This window comes from Nicrophorus vespilloides, unplaced genomic scaffold (genome assembly GCF_001412225.1).
Source record: "Nicrophorus vespilloides isolate i.1.1-1 unplaced genomic scaffold, Nicve_v1.0, whole genome shotgun sequence".
NCBI lineage: Eukaryota > Metazoa > Arthropoda > Insecta > Coleoptera > Silphidae > Nicrophorus > Nicrophorus vespilloides.
The window spans coordinates 1-13,345 of record NW_017098011.1 but is presented as its reverse complement, the minus strand read 5'-3'; the positions used below and the strand labels follow the sequence as shown (position 1 = coordinate 13,345).

At 33.3% G+C, this 13,345-nt stretch overlaps 3 protein-coding genes across 3 annotated transcripts; all 3 read right to left on the bottom strand.

Annotated features, from left to right (window-relative positions):
- Positions 1-8,604: 8,604 nt before the first annotated feature.
- LOC108561527 (short transient receptor potential channel 4-like) lies at positions 8,605-11,479 on the bottom strand. The gene has a single exon (XM_017919499.1). The coding sequence runs from the start codon at positions 11,116-11,118 to the stop codon at positions 8,605-8,607; it is 2,514 nt and encodes an 837-aa protein (XP_017774988.1). The 5' UTR covers positions 11,119-11,479.
- A 266-nt stretch (positions 11,480-11,745) lies between these two features.
- LOC108561528 (pre-mRNA-splicing factor SPF27-like) lies at positions 11,746-12,643 on the bottom strand. Its single transcript, XM_017919500.1, is given in 3 exon segments — positions 11,746-12,387; positions 12,459-12,478; positions 12,481-12,643. Coding segments are annotated over 3 exon segments (675 nt in total). The 5' UTR covers positions 12,554-12,643; the 3' UTR covers positions 11,746-11,805.
- A 359-nt stretch (positions 12,644-13,002) lies between these two features.
- On the bottom strand, positions 13,003-13,302 carry LOC108561526 (dolichyl-diphosphooligosaccharide--protein glycosyltransferase subunit 2-like). Its single transcript, XM_017919497.1, has one exon. It carries the CDS (start codon positions 13,300-13,302, stop codon positions 13,003-13,005), a length of 300 nt encoding a protein of 99 aa, XP_017774986.1.
- Between the last annotated feature and the right edge of the window lie 43 nt (positions 13,303-13,345).

Below are 13,345 nucleotides of genomic sequence, written 5' to 3'. Positions count from 1 at the left end.
AATACCAAACAAAAGCAGAAGAGATTTCATTCATCACGAAAAAGAGCAAGTGGGTTCAATATAAAGGCGAAATTAAATGCAGTAAAAAAAACAAATTAGCCTTTAGGAATATTCAAGAGTAAAATCCAATCCACTGAATTGCGGGAATCGCACAATACATTAAAAAGTGGATCACTACAATCGGAATTTAATTAAGAATTGGAAAAGATTACTTGCTCCAAAAAGTTTTCTGAAAAAAATGTCTTCTCAAACTTATAATTGAAGTAAAAACTTGTGATGATGTTGTATATTGTAGACATTTGTTTTTTGTAAACTTCCGAATGGAAGTTTTTACCATTATATTCTTCTGCAATTTGTTGGTTGGCTGCCGTCTTGTGGGTTAACTTCAGTATATTGATGCTGTGCGATTCCACTATTCCCTTTGTGTATCTGCTTCTATCTTTAACACTGTCATTGTCCATCGACTTGGCTGAAGGTCCATATGCTGAACCTCTTTCATTTGACTGTCCATTCATGATGAACGATGGCCCTATTGCTACAAGCACCGAGAGGGCTCATAAAGGGCCTGGCTTGACCAGGATTCGAACCGGCGCCCATGAAATCATGTATAGGGCGACTTAACCATTCGGCTATTAGTCGCAATTTTATTATATAAGAAAATTATAGTACAAATTATATTGGAAAGACATTACCTCGTCAAGTTTTATTAGAAATTTGATTTCAAAATAGAGTTCACCTCATTAGCAATTTAGGAGTCATAGTGAACTGTGCATTATGTGACAATTATGCTAAAGCAGTTGTCAATCCGGAATCATTCATTATTCAAATGAAACTATTAAAGTCCGACAGCACGTAAATCGCAAAAACGGACGTCGCTCCGATTCTACACCTAATTTTCGTTTCATCATCATGACTCGTACACTACAGTTTCACGTCTCCTCTGCGATAATGGAATCCGTTCGGCTAATTAGATTGCAGCCGCCTTTGAATCAGAAAAGTGCAATGGTCCGGCAATGCGAAACGGATTTATTCGAGCCAGAGATCCCATTTTCCCTTCCCATCCTGAATTGTCGTTCCAAATTCTAACGGAAATCATTTCTCATTCTGAACTTTGTAAACTTTTCAGTGAAATATTATTTACGATCTTCTCGCAGAGATCACAAAACATTTTCCTTAATTTATTAAAATATTTCAATCGAAATTCTGTGCGAAAAAGAAAAAAGAAAATATATATTTTTATAAGATAAATTCTTTTAATTTGTATAGGACATTATATGAAAATAGAACGAATTGGAAGAATTTTAACGGGAAGTTATAAATTATAAATCTTTATAATTAAACCAGACATGCATCATAAATCTTGCAAGTTATAGCTTATTTTAACAAAATAAATACCATTAAAAATATTAATTAATTCATCAGTTTTCATCAGAAAAACATTTTTTATTATTGTATTATTTTTAGCATTAATTCAATCTATTTAATTTACATTTAGTTGTATTCAAGATTAAATAAATCTAATATTCTTTCAAAGCTGGATTAATACTAAAAAAAATAGTAAATTGCAATTTAAGGAAAACGGTTCGTACTTGATTGCATTTATTCGAATGCACATGGAATGTACATTTGAATGAAAAATCTTTGATGTTTCATTTTAAAACGAACGCTTGTTTCAAATCTGCAATTAATTATAATTTTCCGACCGAACCAGTAGCAAAAATACGTCGCGTTGAAATGAAATGAAACACGTGTGATGTAACTATATTCCGAGTCTTGTTAGTGGAAATAATTGCCCTGTACGTTTTGTTTAAGGGCGAGACAGACGATAATTTTGCTTCGATCCGAAGGAGCTTCGAACTCGGTGCGAATTCTTTGCGTGAGATGTGTCGAGTTTGCCGCCAGCTGCATCACCAATTTATGGAATCATTAGAACGGCATCTCGATAAACGTATGTACGAACTCTCATGATTGCTCCGAAATTCGATACACGAAGTGCAATTTAAAATAACAAGACTACGTAAAAACGCATCAACATAGTAATCTTCACATTTTAGAATATCTCAAATTTTATATTTTAATGGGAAACAGATTTTATAAGAAGACAGAAATATATCTGACGCGTATTAAACGTATATTGTTGAATTAAAAGTCCTTTTTATTGGTTTCGTAAACGTGGATTAAAATATGGAATTAGTTAAATTAAAAACAAAAACTTATATATATATATATATCAAATTATTTGTTTAGATTGAGACATGTTACAAAATTAATTATTTAAAGGTGCATGTCCCTATTAGCCTTAGCTGTTTCGGCATTTTGATGGTTACAATTTAAAAAAGAAAAGAAAGGAGTGTTACATTTGGCTTAATTTGCGGGTGTGTGTGAGTTTACATAGAAGTTTTACATGCTTTGGTATGTGAGTGAGTGTTTTGTGGTGTTTGATTGTGGAGAAAGTGTTGTGTGTGTGAGTTTTTGTTTGCAGATGAAGTGTTTCTGAAGATGGTGTGTATGAGTAGTGTATGGGGTTACTTGCTCATTTTGTGGCGATTGAATGCTGGATTGATGGTTTCTGCGAGTGCGGTGAGGATCGGATCTTCGTAATTTGAACATATTGCAAGTATTGCCGGAGGGAATGGAATTTTAATTTCCGAGCAAAGCATTTTCCTGAAGGGAGGTGAAATAGTGAGGATGTGTGGTGTTGTTGTATGAAGATGCGTTGAGTCTGCCTTGGAGGGTTATGATGTAGTCGGTGATTTTTGGGGTTTTTACTAGATTTTTTATAGAGATATTCGGAGAAACAAAAACTTAAAATATATTAGTTGTACTTTTTACGAAGTTTAAGTTAATTAACAAACATTTTGTGTTAATACTCTAATAAATTTGTTCTACTAAATTTAATTTATTTAATTTATTATTATTTGAATTTTCAATTATTAAATCTAATTCTTTTTGTTATTTATATGATAAAATCTAACATCAAAAGTTTAATATATCCGATTTGTTATATTAAATTGTATTGCTGATTCTCTATAATTTTAGATCTCTGAATATTGAAAAACAATTTTTATTATAAATTCTATATTAAAACTAATGAGAAGTTTAAAATATAACAACATTAATTAATTACGCAATTTTCTATGATATTGCAGCTTAAACATTTATTTCGGTTAATTACATTGAACTATTATTAATTAATAGACCTGATTGACATGTTTATGTAAGCGTATTGTGCATATTGTTTAATTTGCATTGAAACATTATCTGATCGGGAAATACAATCATCCTAATTAACTATAATTGACAGCTATTCGTGGTGCTTCTATTGAGTTCAAATATAATGCAATTTAATGAATACTCGGCAGGAATTATCTGCAATTCAATTGAACAACTGCGTTCATAATATTTGTTTACTATCTCGTTTATACAAGTGAATGTTACGACGCATTTCTACAGACAATTTTCATCTCATTAGTGAATTAGAGAGCTTCGATTATTTTAATAAATAATTCAGAATTGTAATAATTATATAAAATTTGTTGTAACATCAAATAAATGCAGAGATTTTAGATACATTTGATAAATTTGATACATTTGAAGCGTTATTTAAGGGTTTGCGTTTGAATCGATTTAAAATATTGGCAATTCGTTTGATGTTTTTTATACTTATAAACTGTTAAATTTCATTATACATTCATTGTTGTAACATCAAATAAATGCAGAGATTTTAGAAGCGTTATTTAAGGGTTTGCATTTGAATCGATTTAAAATATTGGGAATTCGTGTGATGTTTTTTTACACAATAACACTGTTAAATTTCATTATGCAATAGTAATTATTAAAATTGTTAAAGAAAATAAACGTGTTTTTTTAGCTCCAATTGGACTTATAGGACTTTCAATAATAACATTTGAGCTGTTTTTTTTAGTCCACTAATGAAAAAAAAATAGTTAATGGGACAGAAAGTTAGCAAAATTTTAGTTTTTTTATCACCTCTGTTAGAAAATTATTAATATATTTTCTTTGCGCAAAAATTATTAGATATTTTTAGTGTATGTATTGACTCAATGTTGCTAAGTTTAAATATATTATTAATAAATATCGGGAGGATGTTTTACGAAAAAAACAATAATTTGGAACCATCAAATTTTGAACTGTATTATTAGAACTTATTAATTAAATAAACATTTAATATAATGAATATTTGAATTACTTTTAAAGGTTTATTGATAATTTCTGATTTTGGGCGTGAGTAAAATTAATGCTGTAAGATTTGAAATGAATGCGTTAGTAAAATGCGTTGTCGAGTAATAAATTATGAAACAGCGCAGCATTTAAGATGCCAATTGCATCATAAGTTAACATAAATTATGGTCGGTCTATCTGAAACAATTTTATGAATCTTGAATAATAGCCGCACGTTGATAAATAATTCAAGGAGCGTCCAGCAAAGCACTTCCACATATTTGAAGTAAATTGCGAAATGTGTGCGATTGTCAATTAGCGTCGCTCGATTGTCACCGCAAGGAGCGCATCCAACATCCAACGTCGAGAGATATAAATCAGAAGGACGTTTACATATCTTACCACCTTCGATCCGAGCATAAAACGCAGATCTCTATGTAATTGCGAATTTATGCGCAATCCTCTTCACTCGCCTCTGTCATTGCGCCATAAATTAATTAGGAACGTCAAGTTTATGGGGCGACTGTAATTGCCGTATGAAATGTGTTAATCGGCGGTTTCGAATAGATGAGTGAAAAACGGAAGTCGGTCCTCTCGTCCATAGGATTATTTATATTTCTGGAGAATAGGAGCGCACTGTAATCATGAGACGAAATTGTCGCAATAAATCAGCGACTAATTGCGCTGGTATTCTCTATAAATCACAATTAAAAATCTATGGGAAACGATCGATTCCAAATGTGTTATGATGGAGACATAAAATGCTATCCGCCACTCGAATGACTTACAGCCGAAGTTTTCCGCGTACGGGTAAAATAAATAACAATAAAAACCGAACTGAGCGAAGCATAAAAACAATACACCGTTTATCCGTGGCAATTGATCTTTAGGGACTCAAAGCCATAATTCAAACCGATGCTGAAACAAAACGGGAACACTCACAACAACAACAGCTACATAAAAAAAATCTCGCCCTTTCGACAATCGGAGCGGTTATTAATCAAACATTTCAAATTTATTAAAAAAAAACAGCAATAATTGTTTTGTTCTAATTTATACTTTCTAATTATTATCGTTCTCGCCGATATTATAAATTGTACTCTTTTGTAACAAAATAAAAATATAGATTTCAATACCATCAAGAAAATATAAGTATTATTGTTATAAAGTATACTATCACTATATCTATAACATGAGACATATATATTTGTAAGGAATAACTACAATATTCTGATATACGTTCATGTAATATCTCAAATACAGGTATACGAAATAGTTCCGTGCCAAAGGGTTGTTCGTAAGTCGAATTTGTTCGTAAGTCGTGGGAATTTTCAAAAATTTCAAATTATACTTATGTTACCACACTTTATCAAAATGAACAAAATACTTACTTACAAATACTTGTCAATGTAGACATCACAATTATTTACTAAAACGACAAAGAAACAAATGCAACAAAACAAATAGTATATCTTCCAAAAATATTATATTTTATTAAAGAAATTATCAATTTTTGTTTGGTCAGTTAATTATTTTTATCACTATATATCTCTTTGTAAGAAGTTAGAGCTTTTATAATTTTGTTCGTAAGTCCGGGAGTTCGTAAGTCGATATGATTGTAGACCTACAATTTTTTTGGGACATACGAAAAATAATTCTTTTTTTTTATTCATGAATAATTAAAAAATATTTTTATTATAATCTACACACATTTCAGGTTATTTATTCAGATTGAGACATAATACAAAGTTAATTATTTAAAGGTGCATGCCTTAGCTCTTTCGGCATTTTGATGGTTACAATTTAAAAAAAAAAGAAAAAAAGCAAGCGTCACATTTGGTTTAATTTGCGGGTGACTGAATTATAATCTACTTAACTAGTACCTATGTCTTGTAGATCGTGAAATTTAACACTGCAGATCCATGGAAAACATTATATTTTCTGTAGCATCGTACATCATGGAATTTTGGTAACACCATAGGTTCATAGCAAACTTGATATTTTGGTAGCATCACAGATCACGACGGTTGGCTTTTATAATTTTCGAAAGCGTTAAGGAATCATGGTAAACATAATGTAGACCACAATAGACATTTTAAATTTTTAGCACCATGGAAAACTTGATATTGTATTCTAGATTTTTATATTATATTGTACACTTTTGCAAATTTTGGTAACAACGTAGACCACGCTAGACTTTTGAAATGAATCTTAAAAACTTTTTAAATACTAAAAATATCGTAGTTAACATTTTGAAACTTTAGACTAAATAAATCGAATTAAATGGAAAAGCGAATTGAAGTAACAAAATTTTAAAAATGTTGAAATTAATATGTTAATTTATATATTTTTTCATTTCATATTGCTGATTAAGACATACTTATAGCGTATAATTAAGGGCCTTAAGCTATTAAAATTGTTTATACTGTTTATAGCTCAAAGGTTATTGCATACATACATCATATTAACGATTATTGTGAAACTCGTATAGTATATTGCGATGATATAAATTATAGCAATACGTATATGCTTTTTATTATTATTATTATCTCGTATATTCATAGCATGTGATTTTGGCGGAAAGATGTAGTGAAAGCATGATGCATAGCGTAAACGACTGACTGAAATTATAGGTTTCGTTTAAATTATTGTGCTACTAAATTGTGAGCAGGAAATGTTCTAACGCCTTTACTTGCCGGTGATTACAAATACATAATTAACAGGATAATTACACTCACTTTATGGGAGCTACGACTGGGCGTTCACCGTGTCAAATGTTAGGTGTCTCATAAACCATCCGAATAATTGGGATTATATGTGGTATCTTTTATTTTAAATATATAGATATATACTAGTATACTTTGCAGTTGGATTTCTCTTGAAAAGCGGCGACTCGAGATAGTCGTGATTTATATATTTCGAGCGCTTCCGAATTCGAATCACGCCCCATATAATGTCTTCATCTTTCCAGTAAATCTACCTCCCATACAATAAATGCAATATAAAATTATTATTTTTGAAGTTTCTCTTGTGAAAAGACTAAAGAAGCAAACATAACAACAAATCTAATTTACGTGTGCTTATCAACTAGTTTAGGAAGTTCATGAGAGGGAATGTTGCTCACAGGGTTATAATTTTGCAACACATGACGTTGCATAACGTTGATTATTCGAAAGCACATGCAATTCCTCTCTCACTCTCTACCAATCAATTTCATTAATTATAGAGCACACTAACAATGCTCTAATTACATGAACTCCGACACATTGCGCACGAAATATATTAGTTCGTATTAAGTATAATTGCAATCAACAGCAATGGTAGTCTAAGGAAATAGAACAATATTTGATCGTATAACTTAAGAGTCAAATTATTTATCGATCCAATTTAGTATAAAAGAAACCAGTGAACTACATATGAACATAAAAAGAAATACAGAAACTTCTTTACAGCCCCGTCATAAATGTTTAACCGCTGTTAAAAATATAAATAAAGAAGATGAAAATGGGGGAAGAACTGGAAATCCGTATCTCTTTTACGATGTACTAAAGATTGGCTTAGATCTAAGCATATGTAATCTGGCAACTGCACTTCTGCTTAATTAAAATCTACTAATTAAATTAGCCGCAACGCAAGAAATTTTATTGGAAGCTGTAACTTGTAAACACTTTAATTATTTAAAAAATAATAATAATGTACCAATTACTGAAGCTGAGCCGTTTCCTGTTTCTTGTTCGGTTTGCTAATAATCCGATCACAGTTTATAGTCTAATAAAATACTTCTACTTAAAATTTAATAACAGATAATTGGCATATTTCGAGACAAATAAAAATGTATTTCCGTGTTGCGACAATCGTGATTGAATATTGAAAATAAAGTGATGTTTTTTTGGGTATGGAATAGAGGTATCATCAATAATAGTAATAATTGATGTTGTCGAGTAATCATATTGTGTAAATACAAGGAAAATCGGATTCCGTTTGATATGAAAACTGGCCGGCTTCGTATCGGGTACGTGAGCTAAATGGGTATTGGTATTCCTCTTTAGAACTCGCTCTATAAAGTGCACTTTATTTTCATTTCAAGTCCCGCAACCTCACAGTCTCGTAAATATCTCACACAAACAATTTCATTAAAATAAACTAACGCAGGAAGGCTTAAAGGTAAGAAAGAAAGAAATAAGGAAGGATAAAAAGAACGCGTATCGGATCAGACGCTGAAAACTGGGCCTGATTAATACCATTAAAATTGTTCACGTACTTATTTTCTTATCCGCTCAATCTCGACTCAATGCCTTATGGGTCGAGTATATTCCTTATGTTTTATGTGTTAAAAAAAATATATAAGTAAAGGAAACACTCTGAACAATCTAATTACAATATATACATTTAATAAATTATAAGTATACAATAAATAAATAATTATGTAGCTGGTGGAGCTTGGCTCTGCCTAGGTGGTGCTTGATTCTGTCTTGGAAGTTCATTTGGTGTAGGAGCATGTGTTCCTCTACCTTCGAGCGCTTCCTTAATATACTGCTTAAGCTCAGCCAATTCATTCTTCAGAATATCAATATCATCACCGGACGTATCAACGTTCGAATCTTTCTCTCTGAAATAACGTTGCACCAACTGAGACATCAAAATTGGAAAATCCCTCGCTATATGCTCATCCAACTCGCTCTCTATATAACAGCAATTTGAGGGTGTGCATCTTGCAACTTTACCTGGAGGATTCTTGCTTGCAACTTGTAACCATTCTATGCACGATGAAATGCCCTGAGCTGTAGGTATTAGATTTAGAGGCGGAGGTAAAGTAGTCTGCAACATATACTCTATATATAAATCCGTTTTTCCGAAAGTCCACTCAACGTCTACGTTATCAGTAACTCTTTGATAGGTATTTGATATTGTAGCAATCAACATGTTAAGAAGCATAATCACGATCAACACCTCGAAGGTACCGTACACCATGTACCCTATAGCTTCCGTAAATTCATGATGGTTTGTAATTGTAGTTTTCTCTTTTTCGCCTGGTAGATTTTCTATTACAACATCAGCTGCTTCTAGAGGAGCCATGCAGAAAATAGCCCAAAAGAAAATTTTCAATGCAGCAGAAAAATTCACAAAAGACGAGTTTTGGGATGTTGAGACTCCGTTATCGCCAATTTTTACCATCCCATCATAATACTGGTAAAATCTGCACATGCCAGCTGAGAATGATATTAAGATAAGCGTGAAGATTACCAAATATTTTGCAATATCTGCACTCATCTTTCCAAGCGATATTTGTAATGGTCCCAGGTAGTAATTCAAGCGACACAAGTAAAGTAATCGAAAGTATGACATGATTACGGCAATTGCAAAACATCCCTCAGCTATCAATTCTGGATCCAAATGATGCCAATATTTTCTCTCAAGGTCTGCTTGACCATTTTGTTTAACATCCATGTAAGAAGCAAGCCAGAAAACGAATGTTAATGCGAACAGCACATACATTATCACATCGTACGAGTTCCACATGATCTTGAAATGTCTTTTGGGCCCTTGCATCATGCATAGCCGAAAACTGCCCCACACGTGTCCGACCACGTATAATATGATTAACGGTTCCAAGCCGGAATTTGGTGGACCACGCCTTTGACCAGTTTTATCTAGATTCGATTCTATCAAGAGGACGATCAGGAATAAGAAGTAGGATGCGTTGTGGGTAATCATTTTGTTCAAAGGAATTGCCCAATGCTTCACCCATGAATGCCGTGGCATTAGTAAACAAAGTATAGCAATGAAAGGCAACAATACTAGCCTAATTAGAGGGTAAATGCATCGAATCAAACCATGTTTATATTTCCATTCGTACCAGTCACCGTGCCACGTAGCCTCGATCATCTGCTGCGTGTTTGGGTGTGAAACAAAGCCTTTCTGTTTGTAGTTCATGGCTAATAGAAGTCGAGGATATAAAACACCGGACGCGGAAATCCCGCTCTTCTGCCTCAGAATCAAATCCATTTCTTCGGTGCTCCTGCAGCACGCAATTAGCTCAACTGCAAAGGCGCTGATCTCTTGAGCCAACTCCTGGTAAGCAACTCTAAATTCAGGTACCATAAAGCTGCACTGCGTCAACTCTCTGGACAGCTCAAAGGATGTCAGTATTGGATCGTGGGTGGAGTGGCAGATGTACGCAGGATTCGTGATGGCTCTGTACAAGTTCAGGCGGAGAGTTTCTCCGTGCAACAGATCGTCGTGCTGTAAATGCATCATGCATTCACCGCATTTGCAGTCTGGTGGGTGAGGCTTGGCTATCTTGTGTCCCCTTTCAATTAAAAGTTCAATTATTTCGAAATGGCCGCACTGCGCCGCGAGAATTAGAGGCGTAACGTGATCTGGAAAATCAGAGCTATGGGTTACACCGACGAATTCCAATCCCGGGGCCGTTTCTTGCAATTTATCGAGCAGCATTTGAAGGATCTTGATTAGATTGTCTCTGACCGCGTGCAGAACGCAATCACCGATATCTATATTCGGTTGGCTCACTAGGAATTCCACCATAGATTCGGAGCGGTTCTGTAACGCTATGTGCAAAGCGGAGACGCCTTGGAAGTTTACGCAATTTACGTTGAAGCCTTCGTTTTGTTGTAGGAATTCAATTACCGGAGGTACTTCATTTGCAGCTACCAATTCGAAGAATTTCTTCTCAGACTGCTGCAGGTGTGGTAGTAGTATGCTCGATCTCGGTTGTACTGGTAATTCATCATCAGGTAGTTTCCGGTAACCAGCGGAACTAATGCTCCAATGACCAAAAGTTAGTTTGCTTGATAGAGATGGACCAGGTGCCTGTAATGCGGAAAGTCGTGGAGGGCCTGCAGGAGATGTTTGTTGTTGAAGCGGTGGCGGAGATTGAACAGGTGGCACAGCCGAAGGCCGCCCAGCGTTTGCCATTAAAAGTAGATAAAGTAAAATCAGTTATAAACTATTTGTCATAATAAACTGACGTTTTTGTTGTAAATTGTGATTGAGTTGCTTTGATTTGGTATAGACAAATTCAAACATAATATAATTATTGAGCATGTTAACGTACAATATTCTTGGATATTATTTACGAAACATTAGTTTTCACAAGTCGATTGGATTGCTGTCATTTTTATTGTTCTGTTTTCACTATATTTCAAACTTTTCCACGCACAATCTTCCATCACTAAAGTCAAAACAAACCAATTTTTCAGGAATTACTGTTATTACATGACGATAAACCGTTCAATTGAGTCTAGATGAAAAAACTTTTACCTACTTCTCTATTCAATAGTCGTTAATGTATTTGTTAACAAAGTTAAACATCAATGTTTTTAATATTATATATAAATGTTTACTGTACAATTAACCAACCTTTAAGTATTTTGTTACATTTTGAAATTATATATATATATATATTTATTTTGTTCTTTATATTGCGGTATATGTTTTTTTTTCTTTACTACTGATGCAATAAACATTATTGTTATTACTTATTATTAACTTAAAGTCAATTAAATAAATGTTAAATAAACACATGTAAAAGGAGAAAATGTGTTTGGCATATAATGTATATTTTATTAAATAAAAATTGTTATCAAATAAAGTTGTGCTATTTTAAGTCATTTTTTCTTCAGTTTCTTCAGGCTGTGAAGATTGCTGTTTCATAGAAGCAAAGTATTCCTCTGCTAATGAACATGCCTGCTCTATCTCATAATTCCTGGACACCAATGCCACCCATTTTGCCTCCAAGTTTCTTAATTCTTCACCACCCTTAGTTTGTATAGACTTCCTCTGCCAATTAACCTCTTGCAAAGCTTGCTTCAATTCAGCTAACCTCTTTGAAGCAATTTGTTCACACTCTGTCAGAGATTGTAAATATCTTTGCCAAGTGGGGCAACAAAACTCTAACATCAGTTGCAAATTTAAAATCCTCACAGCCTGGTGTTCCAATTGTGCTTGTGAATTTTCAACACACTCATTCCAAGCACCCACTTCATTTAGCTTTCCACCAGGGGGTGGTGGTAGTTCATACCTTTTCATTGACATTGTATCCATTGGCAAGCGATTCTGTAATCTTTCAAACTCTGCATGCATCATTGGTGTCTCAAATGCAGTCACATTTAGTGGTGGAATTATTTCTAAGTAATTTTTCGTTGGTCTGTATCTTCTGCATTCTTCTTCCACCATAGCAAAAGCCTAAAATATATATTTTTAAGTATTGTTAACATAGTAAACTTTTTATTCATTATAAAATGTTTTGTACTTACAGCTTCTCTAACACCTGGTCATCATATCCTTGATCAATATATGGGAGAGCATCCACAATTACTTCTCCAGCTAATATTTGAATTTTTTCTGCCATTTAGATATCTATGTAATTCGTTATGATTTTTATCAATATTAACAATGAAATTGTCTAAAATACTGAAATTTTGAGGTTAGTGAGTTTTTGTTTATTGGTGTTGAGGATAGGTAACTTTTCAACCATTTCATAGGCAATTTTCATATCATCTCATGTAGGCAACCACATGACCACGATAATTAATGTCCAAAGTATGTTCATTTTAATATGCAAATAACTACTAATTATTGAAATTGTTAAAATATAAATAGAAAATAACAAATATTTCTTGTAAATTAATTACTTTCTTTATTGTTATCAATTGCAAAAAACACTGACTTATCTTTTGTACAAAACTTAAAGATGAAATGATGCACACAAATCTGGTCTTCTGTGATTCAGTCATTCAATGAATTTATATATTCACGGAACAATACAAAAAATTAAAATAATCTAATGTGAGAACTTAATTATTTCTTGTCGGTGGCAATGTTTCTCAACATTCTATTACCAGCAATGAACGTAAATCCGCCGATGTAAACCAACCACACACAAGTGGAGAACATGTTTCCACACAGCCAGAACCAAGTGTAGAGTGCGAGAATACCGGCATAACCCAAATGGAATGGAACGGAATAAATATTGAAGTAGTTGAAAGGCAATCCTATCTTCATCCAGATGATCAAGAGAAGTAACAGGGGACTGGCCGCTGCAACCGTGAAGAACATTGAAACCGCCTGCGGTGGGCGTTTCTCAGCCACTCTAAACATATGTTCTATTTCGGGTTTCACATCATGAGTTGGTACATTGGGA